The sequence below is a fragment of the Condylura cristata genome, unplaced genomic scaffold (assembly GCF_000260355.1).
Source record: "Condylura cristata isolate star-nosed mole 26May11 unplaced genomic scaffold, ConCri1.0 scaffold00002, whole genome shotgun sequence".
In the NCBI taxonomy this organism is placed as follows: Eukaryota; Metazoa; Chordata; class Mammalia; order Eulipotyphla; family Talpidae; genus Condylura; species Condylura cristata.
In genome coordinates this window covers 16542100-16553549 of record NW_004567103.1, presented here as the reverse complement: position 1 = coordinate 16553549, position 11450 = coordinate 16542100, and the positions used below count along the sequence as shown (strand labels likewise).

The 11450-nt window shown below is 34.8% G+C and overlaps 1 protein-coding gene across 1 annotated transcript in view; it reads left to right on the top strand.

The window, feature by feature from the left end:
• Positions 1–11450, top strand: part of SPAG16 (sperm associated antigen 16) — a 678503-nt gene that overhangs the window by 37275 nt on the left and 629778 nt on the right. Inside the window, exons 8-9 of the mRNA XM_004674324.2 lie at positions 4660–4729; positions 7317–7426. Of these exons, the coding sequence (XP_004674381.1) occupies positions 4660–4729; positions 7317–7426 (180 nt within the window). The remainder of the gene's footprint in view (positions 1–4659; positions 4730–7316; positions 7427–11450) is intronic.

Sequence of the window (11450 nt, the reverse complement as noted above, 5' to 3'; positions counted from 1 at the left end):
AGGGGTGCACATGTTCTCACCAACAGCTTGGATTCTACTAGCAAAGGATTTTTTTTTTTTAAAGATTTATTTATTTGCACATACAGAAGTGGGGTACAGGTCAGAGGTTCAGGGGCGGCGAGAGGCTTCACCAGAGACAGAGTGGGAAGCAGAACAGGCAGATCTATGAAGTACACTGCTGAGGGGCGCAGCGGGCAGGTCAGGAGAGGTCTGCCACGCCATGTGGTCACCTCTGGGGTAGGTGGGAATCGAACTCATGCGGAAATGACTTTATCTTCTCAGTGCAGTGCTTTAAGGATCCCCTTTGGTTTTTTTGAGGATCCCCTTTGGTTTTTTTGATCTCCACATCTGCAGTCTGTCTACCCTGGAGTTACCACTCATCTGCTGTGACAGTAGGCCTAAGCTATCTTCCTGGAGTGCCCATCAATTCCCTTATCTCTAATATGAGGGTACATAAAAGGTCCATATTGAGAACATATTTAGACTACGTAAATCTTTGGGTTTCAAGTTAATTCTTCATTGGTTTAGCTGTGAGAGCTGGAGATTGGGAATGCTTCATGTGTCTTCAGCTTTGCTACATGGTAGCTTTGTGAAAAGTCAGGTCAATTTACATAGATCTGTTTTCTCACCTATTTAACAGACAAAACTAGTTATTTTATGATTGATACATATCTAAAATGAAAATATGGCTTAAAAGATAAACTCTATGAGGCAGGGTTGAATTTTATACACTTTCATCAGGTCTACAAAAAAACTGTAGCTCCATTGTCTGCCAATTATTTGTCCTTGAAACCCTATGCCTGTTGAAAGCAAACATAATCTGCTACTAAATTGTAACTCTGGGTTTTGCTATATTCACTAATGGTTTAACTAAAGCATAACAACAATTGTTGATTGTTTTACTCAAATGGCTTTCTCTTCTAGTTCTCCCCCACATACTCTCTAATATATGGGGCATTTATATCTATAATGCCTGATATCTGTATCTTATCCTCATGGCCTTCACTTGTAGTGTAGTGTAATTGGGGCGGTCACTTAAGGGGCATGGGCTCTGGTTGATTCTTTTATGTGTGTGAATCTAATGTACTTTGCTGAACCATGGTCTTTGGCATAGTTCTATGAGATTATTAACACTGTGACCTCACTGTGCTAATACTCATCATTTTTCTGGTTCAGCGCTTCAAATGTTAATATTTTCATGTACCCCACTGAGTCCTATTGAGATTTTTATACTGCAAATACAAGCGACATGCAGTTGGAAGCCACTTTAAGTTCTGTGTGCATAGGCATGCATCTTTCATTCGATTTTCAAATACTACCTGCAGGATATGATACATTTTTTTCCTCAGCAAAATGAAAACATATGAAGGGTTCTTTAAGGGGTTGTCATTTTCCAGGACTACTCCTTGAGGAGCCAAAAGCAAGTGTAATCTCTACTTTAGGAGTCCCTGAACTGTCTGACTTAATGTGTCCTTTGCGTCTAACTAGCCCTACATGGATTTTCAGCTTGAGAAAGGATGTAGGAGATGTAGGGCATTCATATCTCACTTTATGCTGCTTCTCCCATTCAGTGGCAGAAGCTTTGTATTTCTTTCTTCTGTTGGATGGGATAGGTTCCTGTATTACTCTACAGTATAAGTCACCCTGCATTGCTATTTGTTCCAGATAGTTCTATTTGTTTTTAATTTTTTAAAATAAATTTTGTATTGATGGCCCTCCCTGGTGGCGCAGCAGGTTAAAGCACTGCACTAAGAAGCTAAAGCCACTTCTGCATGAGTTCGATCACCGCCTGCCCCAGAGCTGATCCACATGGCGCGGCAGACCTCTCCTGACCTGCCCGCTGTTTTCCTCATCAGTGTACTTCGTTGATCTGCTTGTTCTGCTCCTGACTCTCTCCCTGGTGAATCCTCTCACCCTCAACAGCTCTGGCCTGTGCCCTATTCTGTATGAATAAATAAGTCTTTAAAAAATTTTTTTTTTGCATTGTTACAACTTTGGCTTTGATGTTACAGTCAGATTTGTAGGGTTTATTCTTGGTTTGAATTTGACTGACTCCCTGTTTTGCTTCATAATATTCTACATGCGAGTGAAACCACATGCTATTATTTTTCTCCTTTGGACTTTGTTTAGTTTAACATAATCCCCTCCGGTTTCATCCATGTTGTCTCAAGTGGCAAGAGTTTTACTTTTCCTTAAAAGCTGAATATTATTTGATTGTATGTATATGCATTGATGTATACAATGCATAAATACATATGATGACTATATAACACCTTAATGCACACGTCTGTCTTTGGGCACATAGGTTGTTTCTATAACTTGGCTATTGTAAATGGTGGTGCAATGAACTTAGAAGTATATATATGTATCCCTTCAAATTTGTGATTTTTCATTCTTTGGGTAGATGCCTAGGAGTGGAACTGCTGTATCATATGGTAGATCTTGTTTTGAGAAAACTCCATACTGTTTTCTGCAGTGGCTAACAAGCCTACATTGCCAGCAACAATGTTTTAGGATTTCTTTTTCTCCATACTCTTACCAACATTTTTTTGTTTCTTTTTTTGGCCATTTTCACAGGTGTGGCTAGAATCTGAGAGTTTTTATGTGTGAGGAAGGACACATCTGATTTGACTATTGCAGGAAACACTCATACTTCCTTTCCATTTACCTGATTGTGGGCTATAAAGGCAGTTGCAGTCAAACATCAAAAAAAGAAGTCAGGCCCTCCCTCGTGGCGCAGCGGGTTAAAGCACTGCACTAAGAAGCTTAAGCCACTTCTGCATGAGTTCGATTCCTGCCTGCCGCGGAGGAGATCCACATGGCGAGGCAGACTTCTCCTGACCCGCCCACTGCCCCCCTCAGCAGTGTACTTGTCTATCTGCCTGTTCTGCTGCCCACTCTGTCTCTGGTGAATCCTCTCACCCTGCGCATCTCTGGCCTGTACCCCAGTTCTGTATGAATAAATAAATAAATCTTTAAAAAAAGATGTTTAAATAAAACACAAAAAACAAAGTCAGACTCATCACAGGAATACGTCTAAGAGAGTCTTCCATGGTCAAATTAGGAACAAGTTGAGGGGGAAAAAAGAGAGAGAAAGTTGAATTGTTAATATTGGTAGTATTATATTATAGTTTTAAGTAATATAAATAAATGAGTACATAAACATGGGAGAAGAGAACACTCTCAGATATAGAAGAATCCTAAATCATATAAGTAGATACTTTTCTTCAAGGAAGTGTGGAGCTTAGCAGCTTGGTTGTTAAATATTGGCTGCACTTGATGGCTTTCTTCCAGAAGTACAGTTGAAACATTGGAAAATGTAGCTTCACAATTGGCAAAAACTGAGAAATATGACTTCCAGGAAAGTGATGAAGGTTAATGTCAGAGTTAATCATGTTGATAGCACGTACCTTTAATGTAATGTGTTAATCATAGCACTTAGTAGTCTTTGTCTCCAAAACTCACGATTCTAGAGAAACCCTGAGAAAACATCTAGCAGATCTAGATTTGTTAGCATTCTGTATCATATTACCCGATCATACTCTTGAAAATTGTCAAGATCATTAAAATCAGGGAAAAATCTGAAAAAATGTCCTAGTCCAGGAAAGGCTAAAAGACATAGTAACTACATGTTAGAGGGTATTCTAGATGGGATTTGGGAGTGGAAAAAGGATATAAGAAAAAGAGTAATTGAGTTTGAACAAATTACAAACTTCTGTTAGTGATGTTCTAAGACTGGTGATTACTTGTGACAGATGTACCACAATAATGCATGCTGTTAATGGGGAATAGTGTGCAGGGTACAGAAATTAACTGTGCTGTACTTACAATTTCTATGTAAATCTTACACTGTTCCAAGAAAAAAAGTACATTTCATTTTTTTAATAATGCATTTGATAGCCAAGAATAGATAAAAAAAGTTTTTCAATTTTCTTTTTTAAACAAGGAGGTCATGAGTACTAGTCTATAGGCTATAGTTTATTGTCTGTTATTTTCTTTAAATGAAGAAATGTTGTTATTCAGTGGTAGTAGAAAAAAAATGTATGTTTGTGTATAATTAAACAGATGGTGTTCTCTGTGTATAATCATCTACAATAAGGGATGAGATAGTTTTAATGTTGACTATTTAAATGTGTTATTCAGGAAATAAAGGTAAGTGGTAATGTTTGTATACCACCAAACTAACAAATGTTCTTAATTATAAAACATGCCTAATAAAATGAGTGTTTTACTCATTCACTTGTTATAGAAGAGGTAGGAAATGAGCTAAAAGGTTCAGGAATAAAAGCAGTATCTATATATTTTACTGCCCACCTAATAGTTATCTTTGATGGACATAAAGGTGAATTAAGTTGTGATGCAATTTTAGAGGGGAAACCTCGCTCAAAGTAGAGAACTGAATGATGATCATTCAAAATGTACAATGAGAATTCTGGATTTGCAAACTGTTATAAAATAAATGTTTCAGATCTTACCCATGATAGATATTCAACATTTTTCTTTTCTTATAATTCTGTTTAGTTTTTAAAAAATACATAAGAATTAATTGAACAGAGTAATACTTTTTATACTTTCCTTATAGTACCTAAACATTATACTTTACATAATATTTTTTAACCTTTTATGTATAAGCCTACATTTTTTATTTTAATTTTTTAGATTTCTGGACTTCAAGCAACATTGAAGCATTTGGAAATAGGGCACAGTTGCCATGTTCCAAATATCAGAGGTAAAACTAAAATGTGAAAAATCTCTAATTTTGGGTGATTGGTGATTGCTCAGCTTTACCAGATCTCAAAATTCTAGAGATATTTAAAAGTGAATATATGAGGTGGCGACTATATCACAAATTAAAAGGTTAATGAAAAGATCAGAGATAATATTGATACAATGCTATTTTGATTAATCTTAGAAAAAAATTTGAGTAAACCTGCTTCTGGTCATGATGGACTCACTGCCTGGGACCCTATGAGACTTATCTACAAATAACTCTAAAGCTAGAGTTGTTATATAGATGAGACAGCCACCTTGTGGACTAGAAAACTGCACAAATCACAAGTTGGGTCAGAAAAACATTTTTAAATTGAGTTTCACCATCCCTATGTTTTTGTGCCTGGGGAAATTTCCAAACCAGCTCAGTAGAGCCGGAGGAGTTTGAGAACATGACAGTCCTAATGCAGTGAATGATAAAGCTGTGAAAATGACTAGACTGTAGGAATGGGCACCAGAGAAGAGGGTGCTGTAATGAGCAATTCCTCAATTTGTGAGTGAGTTTACTGTGAGTCCTTAGTTGATGTTGGGTTTACAGGCAAGGCAACCAGAAACTTACCTGAGAAAGAAGATTCCATAGGAGTAAGAGGGAACCATGTATGTCAGAGATTAAACAATGATGGGAGACATTGGTGAAAATTTTGCTTATTTTTGATGTTGGCTTTATTTCACACAAGTAATTGTAATTCTTCTGTTGATTGTACCCAAGGAAGGTTAGAAAATTACACAGTACCTGTCACCACTAAAGGCTTTGTGACTAACAAGCATTACATGATAGGCATGAGGATGCTATGATCGAAACATGGACTTTGCACAGTGTATTTTGAAATACTATGAAGTGCCATGTGGAGTTTGAGAATTATATGCACATAACCACCATTTTGACAGACTTTAAATGTCTGAACCTCTCATTTGTTCTATAGATATTTGTGTAAGTAAAAGTGATGTTTAAATGATAGAGAATAGAATGAAAATAAAAATCACATTTTTTTCTTGTTACATTGAGAAATGATTGAAAGATATATTTCTCTGTCAATTCCACACATATTATACAATATTTATTCTCATATTTTGGTTTTAAATGTTAAATAATTTCCTAACATATTTAAAGTGAATTTTGGTAATTTCATTTTGCTTAACATTAATGAGTATTTACTCATAAACCATATCTTATTTGAATTCTGCCTTTGTTATCCTTACTATCTTATTTCTTTTCTGAAATAATACTTAGTAATATTATATAAGCTACAGAGTTCTGACTGTATTCTTAGAATTATCTACTAGATTCCTGCTTTCACTCCTTACTTTCTCATCCTTTTTACCCTGCAGATATTACTTTATAAACACTTTTCATAATAAAAGGGAGTGACCTTCACAGATTTATTGGCAAGATTTCATGAGATAATCTATACATTGTTTGGTCCAGTGGTTACTATATAATAAAAGATCAATGATGCATAAATGCTAATTATTATTTTAAATTATTATAATTATTGGGTGATGCTCTTGGTTACTGAAGAAGAAAATAGAAGAGAATTAAAGTAGAAATTTTCCCTTAATTTCAGTGAACATTTCTTTTCCCCCATATTTTGACTTCTCAGATGTTGCGGGGCTCTGACTTGTAGCATCACTGAGTCAGTCTTGTAACAGGGTTTAAAGTCTTTCATGTAGAGCTGGGTCATGCAGCATTCTGTTTTGATGTTGTTACATTGGCTTATTTTGAGGATTTTTCTCTTTCGTCTGGAACTGTAGAGGAAAAAAAATAGATCATGAAAAATCCTGAATGCCAGCAATATGATTCTTTGCCTATATAACTTCAGGATTCTTTGAGTGCCTTAACCTTGAAATCATCCAGTTTGGCTTGTGTTTATCTACTTTTAGTTATGATAATTTTAGTTATGTGTTTATCTCCTTTTAGTTACATCATTATTTAGAACAGTAAATCATTTCTCTTATTTGTGAATTAATGAGTATGACTTTATTTAAAATCAGCTTGCTATTTAGAATTATAGGGGAAACTTGTATACCTAACGGTATGTAAGTATACCATATATATGAATGGAAAGATGTGAAAGACATTTTTCCTATCACCTTTACTTTGCCTCAGGATTTCATAAGGACCACTATTTATGTTTAGGAAAGTTAAGAGAGCAACCATATAGTTACAGTGTGTTTTTATCAACATCAAGAAGCACAGAGAATTTTTTATTGATATAATGTTCTTTAGAAAATCTCTTATTTATTAACTATTTCCATTTGGGAAATTTCTTTATTACCATTCTCACCTTTGACTCTTTTTATTTTTGTTAATAAGCACTCGAAATCTCTTGGTAATAGAAATTTGGGTGTAATATAATTGGAGATTGGCTCCTATACTTCTGAGTTTCAGTACCATTTCATTAACCTTTTAGTGATGCCTTGCTGAATTTTTTTGGACATGAATGCAGACATTACATGTAATTATTTCTTTGGTCTTCATTTTTTGTTTATAATTGTATTTCTTAAAAATGTATACATATTAACAATAAGTTTGTATTATCTTATAGTTGCTCCAAATTTTGAAAGGGAAAATGCACCAGAAGGTCCTACCCAAAAAAGTCTTCGTGAAGCCAGGGAACAAAACAAAAGTAAAGCAAGGATGAAAGATAATTTAAAGGTATGCTGTACATATATATTTTTACCCCCAATAGTTAATTCCTAGCACTCAGATTTTTCAGATGAGATACTATAGTTTGAGACCGGTGTAGCTATAGATTCACATATTAAAATTCAGAGTATCATTATTTAACAAGAAATTTGGAGTTCCTGTACTTTAAGACCTTTGGTCTATGAGTGGAAACTGGAGATCCTGGAATGTTACTTGCAACTAGTTAGTTTACAGACATGTGTTTATCAAGTGTCACAGACAGGTCAGAGAATCATTCTGCTACCTGCTCGGACTTAACCATGACCATGTTTCTTACCAGCCTACTTTTCTGCTTAAGATTACCACTGTCCAAAATAAATAACTGCAAGAACATCCTGTGTATATTTCCCTCACAGTAAAATTACAGATGTTTCTTAGTCTTTAAAAGTTGAAGGAATTATGTCTGCCATAATTTCCTTATATCTGAGTTTCTTTGCTTTGCAATCAGGCTGATATTTAAGTCTTCTGGAATGACTAGAGAATGTTGGCATTAAAAATATGTGGTTGGGCCTTGGGTTATGTTGCACCACTGCAAGCTAGCTGTAGTGGCTTCAGTGCGAATTTGATCCCCAGACCCAGAGGTGACCCACATGGCGCAGCAGACCTTTGCTGTCTCAACTGCTGCTCTCCTCAGCAATGTACTTTGTCATTCTGTGTGTTCTGCTCCCCACTCTGTCTCTGGTGAATCCTTTCACTGCCTTTGCACCTCTGGCCTGTGCACATAAATAAATAAATCTTTATAAAAAATATGTGGTCAATAATTCAAAAATCAGAAGGAAGTAAAATTACATAAGACCTGTGAGTTGAGTTTCTTTGTTAGGAAAATTACAAAAAATGTAAGTAGTTCTTACCTTTGTATTCTAAAATATATGGCGTTTGCCTTCAAATAAAAAATATCTATAATATGGTAGCTTTTTAGTAGTTTTTTAAAATTAATTCAAACAATATATCGCTTAGCCATTATTAATAAGGTTGTTTCCTCAAAGCTATGCATTAGTCTGGTGTTGTCTTTAATATTGGAATAAAATACTAATGATTCGATAATCTTTTTTTTTTTTTTTGTGGAGTAGAGGTACTTTCACTGCTCGTATATGGGTTTATGGTATTTGACATAAGTCTGCTCTACTAGTCAGCCCATCTTCTCTGTCATCATGCTTTAACCAATCTCTCATCAAGATGGAACTGTCCTTTTTTGCCACCATAAATGCTTTTCTACTTCTCTGCTTACCTGTAATTTTAGTGTGTAAATGCAAATCATAATGTTGGAAGATTCTTTCTATCAATAAATAGTGCTTGTTTTCATCTGGGTAATATTTATTTCCATAGAGGTTATTAGTTCAGAGAATAAATAAAGCACTCAAAATACTTAAAAATGTAAAACACTTAAGTATTTTGGGGGTGATGGTGGTGATTGTCATAAAGTCCATTCTCATTTTCTAATGACATGGAAATTCTCTTTCAGGCAGTAAGTCACTCTTTGAACTTACTTGTTGATTCATTCATTAAGTGCTTTTGGCTTGTAAGACTTCATATTAGTAATGCAAGCTTGGCTTTTTATGTGACAAAAAGTTACTAAAATATAGCACATTTACATTACATGTATGTAAGGTGTATTTTTTTCCATGATGCATTAAAATATTTCACATATCTTTAATGTGATATAAAGATCTAGACCTTATATAATTCCTAAAGTATAAAATGAAGCAAATCATTTTGCCATTACTGTTACCATTTTTACTAATGTTTCTTTTTTATTTTCTGTAAGTCTGTACCATTTGATCAACATCTCCCTCAACCCCCCATTAACCAACATTCTACTCTATTTCTGTGAGTTTAATTTTTTAGAGTCTGTATTAAATGAGGTCATACAGTTTTTTTTTTTTAATTTGTTTTTTATTTTCTGTCTGACTTAGCATCATGCCCTCAGTGGCTGGATGTTATCCCTTTTCATAACTGAGTAACACTCCATCATATATATTTTGTGTTCTATAGCTATGTCTCTGGATTTTTATTTTCCTCTGTTTTTCCATCTTGTGATTCAATATTCCTTGCTTTCTAAGCATGTATTTGCTTATTTGCTTTTTTGCATTTGTGACACTGGGTTTATTTTTGTTTGTGTCTCTTTGTTTACCTCCTGTCCTTTAGGGGAGGAACGGGAAGTTGGATCTTAAAAACTGGTCTCCATTTTGTTTAGGAGTGAGGGGTGTTCCAGGCAGACAGAAACTCTTTCCCCTCACTTCGCTGTCCAAAGCAAGATAGATTTAATGCTTCAGAGGTCCTTTCTGTTTTCTTCTCTCTCTCCCTTTGTGGCATAGGGCATGGTCTATCACACTTGGCTCTACTGAAAGAGGTTGCTAGGCATGACCTACAGGGTGCGAGAAGCCAGACTCAGTCTGCCTTTTACTGCCGGTAGGAGATGCCAGACATTGATTTTTGTGCCCAGTCACCAGGCAGTGGCCAAAGATGAGGTTTTCCCACTCAGAGTTCTGCCTCTTTCTAAACTTCTGTGATCACAGCCGCTGGAGTCCAGAGAGCGTTGATATGGACCTCCATCAAACTTGCTTTTATTTTCCTTTCACTTGTGTTTAGGGCAGGACCTTGATGACCCAACCATCTCTATTTGGCCATATTGTAGGTGAAGCCTACAGTAAATTTTTTAACTCATAATTTCAAATGTAATTCCTTTGTTGCTGACTTCTAAAGCTTTGTATTATAATACTGTATCTTTACACCAATAATTTAGCCATCTACAGGAATTTCTGTTTTGCCATGCTACCATTACTCTTAAATTAGCATAACTTAATTAAAAATCGTCATGTTATTTCACAAATAGGCTAATTTCGTCATTTTTCAAACTCCTTTTACTAGTGTCTGAATTCCACCAATTATTCAACTGAAAATTACAGCATGTGCTCATGCGTATGTGTGCACGCTCTTTCCCTTCTTCCCCATATCAATTAGATATATATTTAGGGAGCAAGAAGATATTAGTTTTAGCCTTAATTTAGTGCTTTTGTACATTATCTTTGCATAAGTTAACTGTCATAAATCATATCTCTTTCAGCATAGCATCTATTAGCATGTACTTACACAGAAACTGTTTAAGAGAGTATAAATTATTTTGAAGTCTAATCTGTATTTGAAACTCAGAGCTATCACTTATTACTTTACAAATCTAGACAAATTACTTAATTTCTATGTTTCTATCTCTATAAACTGGTAAGAATAATATGTGCATCAAAGGTCTTTTTTCACTGTCAATGTGTGTGTATAGCACAGTGCCTATTAGAAAATTAATGTATATTAATTAAAAATTAAAAATAAAATTTATGTGTGTGTGTGTGTGTGTGTAGCACAGTGTTTATTAGGGAGATTGGCCTGCAGTTTTCCTTTTTTGTGTTATCTTTGGTTGGTTTTGGTATTAGTGTAATGGTGGTTTCATAGAACATATTTGGTAGTATTCCTTTTTTCTCAATTTTTTAAAAGAGTTTGTGTCAGATAGCCACTAATTCATTTCTGAACATTTAGTAGAATTCATTTGTGAATCTGTTTGTTCCTGGGCTTTTGCTTTTTGGGGAGTGTTTTGATTACTGTTTCAATTTCACTGCTTGTCTGGTAAGGTGTTCTGTTTCTTCTTTTCCTAGCACTGGGTGGTTATATTGTTCTAGGAATTTGTCCATCTCTTCTAGATAGTTGAACTTGCTTGCGTATAAATGTTCATAATAATCTTTGATTATACTTTGGATTTCTTCTGAGCACTTAGTAATTTTTCCTCTTTCATTTGTAATCCTATTTATTTGTGTTTTCTCTCTTTTTTTCTTTTTTCTTTTCTGTGAGCTTCGCAAGTGGTTTGTCTTTTGTTTACTTTTCAAAGAACAACTTTTGGTTTTGTTGATCTTTTGGATTGTTTTTTCTTTATTTCTATGTCATTTATTTTTGCTTTAATTTTTATTTTTCCTTACAGTATTGTTGAAGTTTGTCTTGTGTACCAATA